Genomic DNA, 9,266 nt, shown 5'->3' on the forward strand with positions numbered 1-9,266 from the left:
AGCAGAAATACAACATGTATCATTAGAGAGACAGACCGAAAGAGAGAGAGAAAGAGAGAGAGAGAGAGAGAGAGAGAGAGAGAGAGAGAGACAGCGAGGTTTTATTTTAATTCTTAACCTGGATGGTGGCACATGAGAGTTCATTATTTTTCCCATTTGACCTTTTTGCATGTTTGAAAAATGTGTTATATGCAACCATGTTTGCAAAAACTAGGTCTGGAAGGACAGAAAGGAAACAGGAATAATTTCTTGGGGCAGGAGTGTATACAAGGCATGGTTTGGAAATCTGTCTGATACGTGTCTACCATATGAGTTTTATATAATCAGCATGTAACACTTTTATCATAAAAATGAGCTAAAATACAACTTCTATATGCATATAAGCACCTCTATTTTTCTATGACTATTTAAGGAAAACTAGACCGGAAGTACCACAATAGCAGGAGTAGATTACTACTATCTCAAGAATGAAGAGGACTTACTCAGTATAAGTCTCTTCAGTCTGGTCACGTCATAATAGGTATAGAAAAGCAGGCAGTGAGATATCTCCCCATCTCTTCCAGCTCTGCCAGATTCTTGGTAGTAACCCTCGATGGATTTAGGGAGAGATGCGTGGATCACAAATCGCACATCGGGTTTGTCAATCCCCATTCCAAAGGCAATTGTTGCACAGATAACCTGATGTAAGAGCAAAAGCCCATTAGACTCATAATGCATTTAAAGGAACATTTTAGTAACAGATACTTCTAAAAGCTTTATCTTCTATTTTACTTTAACATGTACTCGATACAACCACCTAATATCTTAACTTCGTTCCGTTATTTAGCATGACTAATATGAGATTTTCACACTGACAATTTGCAGTTCTATTAAGACCCAAGAAGGCGGAGAAGCTCGGAGTGACTTGGTATTATCATGTAAGGGAGCCAGAATCAAGAGCAGTCACCTCTCCATGTGCTGTCACTGTTTGTTCTCTTATGTTTTTGATATGGAGGTGTGAGGGGCATTGCTCACACAGCCAGGATATCCAGGCCAGTGATTGGAAATGTGCTATGCAGGAGCTCAGGGGTTCCCCGGGCTTGAGGTTTCAGAGGTCACTGCTGCCAGCTTCTCCAATGATTCAGGAACAACGGCATTCTCACCTGTTCCAGTGCCTACCATCTGTCTTCCCAGTGGCAGTAGCTGATCATACACCAGCTCCTTTTATTCATCAGCTGATTTCAAAGTCAAAACATGAAATTTTTATTGGAACTCATGTGGGGAAAAGTCTGAGAGTTGCTTATACTAAAAAAAAAAAAATGGCTGGAGTTCATCGATCTTGGCCTATGCAAATCACTTAGTAGAAGCAAGATGATAGTTAAATTTCAAAAGCTTGATAAAAAAGTTTTTAGTAAAAAATCATTTTCAAGAATATCCATTTCGGGTGCAAATTTTGGACCTATTTAACCCTGACAAAAACATTTTTTCTCCAGGAAAGATTAGACTATACAAATAAAGCTGCAAGTCTGCCTTTAGCACTTTAATAAATGAGTTGCTACTGCAAGCACAGTATTTGAAAAGCAACTGGACTCTCTGGCAGCCAGACTGAGGCTAATGCCATAGTTTCAGTAACTGTGAGTGCCAGAGAAACGGACTGAAACTATGGAGCATGTAGATGGCAGGTGAGTACATTCATCAGTGCTGGGAATGGCAGCAGCCTGCACTCTAGATTAATCAGCTATGGTGCTTTGATCAAAGGCAAATCTCCTTGGAGAGAGGCGGTCTACCATAGCCTCCAGTGGTGGAGAGCAGGTGGAGAGGCTGTGGAGCGAGATGTCCAAGCCCACGGGCCCACAGATTGTGACCCATGGGGTTCCAAGAAGCCCGGGTGTGTCTCCCAGCACATGGCTCAAGGTCACTGATGATGCCAACTTTTTCTGAAATCCCAAAGCCCTTATTGCTTATAACTGGGAAAACTGGCTTTGCTCAGTTGTTATTTCCTTTTTTCTGTGTTGCTTTTAAAACTTTAGGCTTCAATCATTTCAACCAAGTTTTATTTCTTCTCACATATCTATTAAGGCTGTCCAGTTGGATTAGTTGGTCTGAGAAACAATTAGATTAAAAAACAAAACCAACTCCATGGCTATTTTGTAACTATCAATTTGTACTTCTTAATCCCTTCCCCTTTTTCAGCCACCCTCACAAACCCCTCTCCCAGCTGGCAATTGTTCTCTGCATCCATGAGTTTGTTTCTGTTTTGTTTATTTTGTTCTTTAGATTCCACATATAAGTGAAATTATATGGCATTTGTCTTTCTCTGTCTGACTTACTCCACTCAGCACAATACCCTCTAGGTCCATCCATGTTGTTGCAGATGGCAAGATTTCATTCTTTTTAATGGCTTAGTAATATTCTATTGTACATATGTACCACCTCTTCTTTATCCATTCTTCCACTGATGGATAGTCAATAATGTAATAACTACGCATAGTGTCAGGTGGGTACTAGATTTATCAAGTGATCACTTTGTAAGTTACATAAATGTCTAACCACTATGTGGTACACCTGAAACTAATATAATATTGTATGTCAACTGTAATTGAAAAATAAAACAATTATTAAAAAAAGAAAGAAAAAAAACGCACCAATTTTTAAAACCATATTTTTATCAAAGTGTTATATATAAACGCATGTATACTGTAGAATATTTATAGTATATTATAAAAAGATTTAAAGAACTTGAAAAAAATAGGCTTCTTTTTTTCTTGTCTATTCTTTGATTCCTTTTTATAGTTGAGACTACACACTTTTAAATTTCATTTTTCACCACCTTTCTCCATCATTAACATTTGAACACTTTCATATCCTTAAAAAATTATTCATAAATCATTTTTAATGGCAGGACTGTAGTACCATAGTGTAACCAATCACTCTCTCAGAACATTTAGGCTATTTCCATTTAGGCTTTTCAGTAGTAAATAGCTATTAGGATGTTTACTATTAAAGATAACACTGATGTAAATTCCATGGCCACATTTCAGACTTGAAGCTCTTGACAGAGTCATCCACCACATTGTTTTCCAGAAAGGCTATCATGAGCACGTGGGCATCCGCCTCTTATAGCACTGTCTCCAACAGTTAGTAAACGTTTGCTAATATAAGAGGTGAAAACGATCTCTTACTGTTTTAAATTTGAATTCCTTTGATTATTAGCAAAGCTGCGCTTTAAAAAAAATTTGAATTTAGCCTTTTTGTAGTTCTTCCTATCCAATAGTCTCTTGGTAATTTATTACTTAAGACTCATGTTTTTCTTATAAAATTTTTACAGTCTCTTCACTATGTTTTAAATGCCAACAATACGTTTCTTACTTTGCTGTTACCTTTAATTTTATTGATACAAAAGCATTGAGTTCTTTAGGTTTTTAATCATTTTTAGTGATTATTTCCTTTTGGGCTGTTTTTAAGTTTAGGTTCTCTTTTACTCAGAATGCATACATTTAAAAATACCAATACCTTTATTTACCTGTCATTCATTTTGACATGAGGACCCAGAATGAGTCCCCACATTAGGTAACCAGTACCAGTAGTTGAATAATCTTCCCTTCCTCATTATTTTTAATGTGTTGCTCATCATATGTTGTTTTTACATGTTTTCCAGTCTGTTTCTAGATTTCTTTTCCATTGATCTATCTATAATGTATTGCAAGCCAGTTTTCACATGTTATTATTTTCTTGACAAATTCTTTTCGTTATTTTCACGTGAATATTCTGCTCAGAAAACTTTAGAGAAAGTTTATCAAAGGAAAAAAAAACCTTGAATTTTGATAAAATATATAATTTGGGAAGATTGACATCTGTAATGATTTCAGTGAAGATAAATCAGCAATATATTTTCTGAACTTCTACATATCTGAAGTTCTGTTGTTTTCAACATAAGTGACAATGAGCTGGGTATGAAATTCTTCAGTCTTAATCTTCCCGCTTCTGGTTCTAAAGACAGTCTGTTCCTATTTTTTCTTTTTTTAAAGATTTTATTGGGGAATTGGGGGAGGGGAACAGACAAGTTGCTGTCCTTTTGTTCTTCAGTCTAGTTGTGGAGGACGTTGCTTCACTGGCCGGGTGAGGCAGATCAGTCGCTGGCTTCTGGATGGCGGCTCACCGCAGCTCTTGGCAGCTCACACCGGCTGCCGGCAGCTCATGATGGCTTCCGGCGACCCACAGCAGCCCAGCTCCAGGTTGAGCTGTTGTTCAGCATCTTAGCTGTAGAGGGCAGTGTCACTGGCCCTCATGTGGGGCCTGAACCGGGCCCTGCTGCCCAGAGCTGGCGTCCCAAGCCAGCTCCTAACCAATGTGCCACTCGGCGGGCCCATGTTCCTATTTTTTTAATTTAATTAAACAGTCTCAGGCATGTCTGGTTTTTGTTCTTTATAGAGTAACTATTTCTCTTGATAAATATATAATTTTTTAGCTTTTACAAATCAAAGTGCTGAACTATGTCTACATGTAAGTTTTTCCCCAGTGATTTTTGTCTTTTAAATTTGTTATATATTTATATATTTATTTATACTACATTTGACTACTGTATCTATTTCAGCTATCCTGATTTTTTCCTTGGGTACACTTATTATTCTTGGACTAAACCTCTACTCCCTGTCACCAACAAATATCATATTTGTTTTTTCTCTTCACATTCTCAAGTTATTTACTACATCATTGATTCAAATGTCTGCACTGAGTTAGACCATTTGTATCTTGATATATAATTTTATTTGTTTTGTTTTTCTTGAATTTCCTTATTTGAATGAACTACATTTTTATTTCTCCCTTCATCACAGCCTGTGATCTTAGGGCAAACTGTTTCTAGTTCATATAAGTCAAGTCTTCTTATATCTTTCTGAGGATACTAGACTGATATTCTCTAAGACTTTCTTCTGTTTTCCCTTAAAAAATAACTTTGAGAGGTATTTTTCCTCTTTATCTTCAGGGTAATGATTTTTTTGTGTGTGCATGAGCTGAAAACTTCACAGTCTATAAAAAAATTATGTCATTTTCCTCAAATTCATCCTCGTATGGATGTAGTAAAAAAGACAGACAGTAATATGTGTTAACAAGGAGGCAGACACATTGGAACCTCATACATTCCTGGTAAGAATGTAAAATTCTGTAGCTGTTTTGGAAAGCAGTTTGGCAGTTCCTCAAAAAGTTAAACACAGGATTACCATATGATTAAGCAATTCCATTCCTGTACACCCAAGAGAATTGAAAACATGTTCACACAAAAACTTATACATAAATGTTCAATAACAAAAAAGTAGATACAACCCAAATATCTACCAGCTAATGAATGGCTAGCGAACTATTTCATAGCCATACAATGGAACATTATCTGGCTACAAAAAGGAATAAAGTACTGATACACACTACAACGTGGACAAATCTTGAAAACATTGTGATAAGTAAAAGAAATCAGTCTCAAAAGAACACATACTGTATGATTCTATTTATATGAAATGTTCAGAATAGGAACACCTAAAAAGATGGATTAGTGGCGGTTAGCAGATTAGTGGTTGCCAGGGAATGGGGGTTGGGGAGTGACTACTGATGGGCATGGGATTTCTTTTACAGATGATGAAATGTTCTAGAATTAGTGGTGATGGCTGCATAACCTCGTGACTATACTAAAAACCACTGACTTGCAAACTTTGAAAGGGTGAATTTTATGGTATATGAATTACATCGCAGTAAAATTTTTTTTGATGTAAGAAAAAAGAACCTTGAAACTTTAAACAAGTCTTAAAAACCATCTGTTTTTGTCAATTTCAGTCTTATTTTGATGTTTGCTACTTACGGTAAAAACAATTTTCATTCTACATGTGCAAGTTTGCTTATATACTATAAATATTATTTATTTAACTTAAAAAATGTTACCTGGCAGCCATCCTGATTGATCCATTTGTGCTGTACTTCATCTCTGGCAGAATCACTGAGGCCAGCATGATAAGCAAGAGCAGCGAGACCATTCTTCTGTAAGGTGTCAGCTGTTGTGTCACATTCTCGCCTGGAGAGGCAGTAAATTATCCCTGAATCATCTGCCAAGAAATGAGGACTTATAACATAAATAACAATTTACATTATGCTGTTAGAAATACATGAACCATATATTGACCTCCATAGTTTTCTTGTAGTAGAGGAAAATTACGTAAGTAAAATAAGTCAAGCAAGAAGCTCAAGTGCACTGGAAATGACAAGATTTGACCTTGATTCCTATCCCTCCGAATGACTCCTGAAGTGGATCTGGACAAACCCTGGGCTCTATTGCACACTGGCTAGAAAATGGGAAGGCCCCCTTATAGAAACTTTGTAGAAACACATGGCAATATATATCAAGAACTCTAGAAATGCTTCTACCTTTTGACTCAGTTTCCTTCTAGGAAACTAATCTATAAAATGAAGTGGTATAAGGACTTATGCAAAAAGTTTTATTTATAATTTTAAAAATTAGAAAAATTTTAAAGGCCAACATTAGGAGAATAATTAAGAAAAAAAATTATGAAATAAAATATAACTATCAAGTGTTCTCTAAGTTTTTAAAAAGACATGGAAAATGCTCAAGATATAAAACAGGTTAAGGATAGAAAGACGGTACATATAGCATGCTAATAGAAAGAAAACTGCACACACAAAAAACCAAAATGATAACAGTGACTTATCTTGAGGTAAGGTTTGTCTTTTGCTTTCTTTTTGTCTCTTTCTAAATTTTCTTCAAAGAACATGAATTATATTTACTGTTGTCTTTATATATAATGTTATTTTTTAAATTAGAAAATAAAAGGTATTAAAAAAAAAGTCATCTCTCTGTGGCAGAGCCAAAGGTATAGATATGCACAGTAAACTATTTATATTAGTCTCCTGGCAGAGGGGAGCCTGGAGAGGGAAATTACTGACTTTTCCCTGGTCTATCTCTGCATTGTTTGATTTGTTTAAACAAATATGTACACTAGTTTTTAAAAAATGAAATAAAGATGTTTAACAAAAAAATTCTCCCTGGAAAAGTGGAAAGGGGATTGTTACATGCATGGAAAACTACCATGAATTTCGGAATCTTAGTTTAATTAATATAACTTAAAGGGAGACACACTTGGAAAAAGGCACTAAAACAAAGACCTGTATAATTCATACACTGATAGAAGCCAGAAGAAAGGCATTGAAAACAAATTATAATACAGGATGTAGGAGGGAATATTTAATATATTTTATGTTAGGGTTTACTGTTATCAAACCAAATGAGATTTTACAATTTCCAGAATTGAGAGAGTTGCAATATTCTACTCTATAAATAGCAAGTCAGTGCTATCACAATGAGAAATGTCTAATATTCAATTTTATATATTCTGTTGTGGTACTAAAAAGACATTTGTTTATTACTTCTAGACATAATTCATCACATGGCTGTACTCACGTGGGTGATGCTTTTTGATCCATTCTAAGCAATCAAATGCCACCTTCTTAGGCTTTTTTGGTAACACGTCGTATTTCAGATTATGTCTGTTAAAACTCATGGTAAACCTAAAAGAAGTCCCAAACATAAAATTTTGTTATTAAAGAAACTATAGTCTTAACCACCTTCAAAAATTAAATACGGATTTTCCACAATGCAAACCTAATTATCAAGTTGTATTAAATTGAATATTGTCACTGGTGGCTTACATAATAGAACACTGAAATGGAAGTTAGGTTAAAGGTTAACAAAAAGAATGGTGACAAGGAGCGGGTGTCAGTGTGACTAGATAAAAAAAAAATGAGGACTGTAGAAGGGAACAACACGCAGAAAGGACAGACAAGTCAGGAGCCTAGTCTCTAAGACATGGTTGATTAAAAGAAGATAGCTAAAACATTACTTAAAAGATTAAGAAAATCATAAGAGAAAACACACATTTTTAGGTCACCAGCTTTCTCAAATTTTGACTGTGTACATCAGGAGTTGATTGCAGGGCAGCAGGAGCTCAGGTCCCACACAGCGCAGGTCACTGTGGGGAACGCTGAGGCAGGTGTGTCCCTCTCTCTCTCTGCTCATTTGCCCTGGGTACCCCACTTCCTCAGGAAGCTCTTCCTCTCCGTTTTCTCCTCTCTTGTATTTCAGTCTCTTCTGTGAATTCTTCCCTTTTGTCTCTGAATATGTTCTAAGACAGCCAATCCTAAAAACAACCAAAGCTTCTCTTGACCCTGTACTCCACTGCAGCTGGCAGCCCACCTCTTTCTCTCCCTCCCATGGCAAGTTTCTCAGAAGATATTTACGCCCCCAACCGACTAACCATATATCCAATTTCCACTCTCATCACTTCCCTGCTGGTTTTTCTCACTACTGTTCTACCAAAATTGTTTTATCAAAGCTTTTAAAACTAAAGAAAAGTGAGGGAACTGTCACAGGGTCATTGGCCCTGTAGGGATCCTTCACTGTCCTCCCTTCCAACATGTCCACAGGAAGGAGAGAGAACACTGTAGAACAAGCTAAGGTTCTAAGGGCATAAAGACCTCTCTGCCTGGGTTGACAGAAGGAAACAGAGCCCATAAATGGCAATAACCCGTGGTGAGGAGGCTATTACAGGGGATGGGGACCAGAGGGAGGAAAGGTGGGGAACAAAAACCACTGGCTTTCTGTCTTTGCAGCTAAATCCAGGTGCCTCGCATGTGGAGGGCAGCCGTGTTCCTGAGGGGCCTCTGTACAGGTAAGAAGGCCACGCAAGCTGTAGTAACCTTCCACCTGTGTTTGGTCTTCGCACTGCTCTTTTTTCAGACCTCATCCTCTGACCTCTGTCCCTCCACGCTGTTGGCTATCCTACTGAAAACCTCCATCAGCTCTCACAGTTTTACATTCCCTTTACCTCTCTGATTTCTCCATCTCCTCTTCCTCCTTGGCTTACTCCTTAAGTGACAATCAGCCCCCAAATGCTAGGCTCTACTCTTCTCCCCCTACATTATATTCTTCAGGGACCACACTCTCATGCACCCAGATACCATTCCCAGGAGTCCCAACTTCAGCCCCCAGCTTAGACCTCTCTTCAGAGTTCTAAACCACAGTCCAACTTCTTTTTAAATCAGTGGTCTAAAATTGGGGTATCATTACCCTTAGGGGTTCATGAAGAATTCCTAAAGGCACATGAGCAATGACAGTTTTAAAGGAACTGATTTCTAGATCCTCCATTTTCACATGTCCTTTTTCCTAAAAGGCTGATCTGAGAGTGTTCCTACAGCCAAGACATCCTGCTGGTTACTGCTGCCCCGTTTTT

The 9,266-nt window shown here is 37.3% G+C and overlaps 1 protein-coding gene across 4 annotated transcripts in view; it reads right to left on the bottom strand.

Annotated features, from left to right (window-relative positions):
* The window catches only part of BLM (BLM RecQ like helicase), a 66,307-nt gene that overhangs the window by 22,015 nt on the left and 35,026 nt on the right, over positions 1–9,266 (bottom strand). For 2 of the 4 annotated variants that reach the window (XM_019640251.1, XM_019640252.1), the window contains 3 exons: positions 7,439–7,545; positions 5,908–6,068; positions 483–678 (listed from right to left, as the gene is read on the bottom strand). In XM_019640251.1, coding sequence (XP_019495796.1) covers positions 483–678; positions 5,908–6,068; positions 7,439–7,545 — 464 coding nt within the window. Of the gene's footprint in view, positions 1–482; positions 679–5,907; positions 6,069–7,438; positions 7,546–9,266 lie in introns of those variants that run through there. The other 2 variants (XM_019640254.1, XM_019640253.1) reach the window with 2 other exon arrangements.

This window comes from Hipposideros armiger, unplaced genomic scaffold (assembly GCF_001890085.2).
Source record: "Hipposideros armiger isolate ML-2016 unplaced genomic scaffold, ASM189008v1 scaffold_48, whole genome shotgun sequence".
Taxonomy (NCBI): domain Eukaryota; kingdom Metazoa; phylum Chordata; class Mammalia; order Chiroptera; family Hipposideridae; genus Hipposideros; species Hipposideros armiger.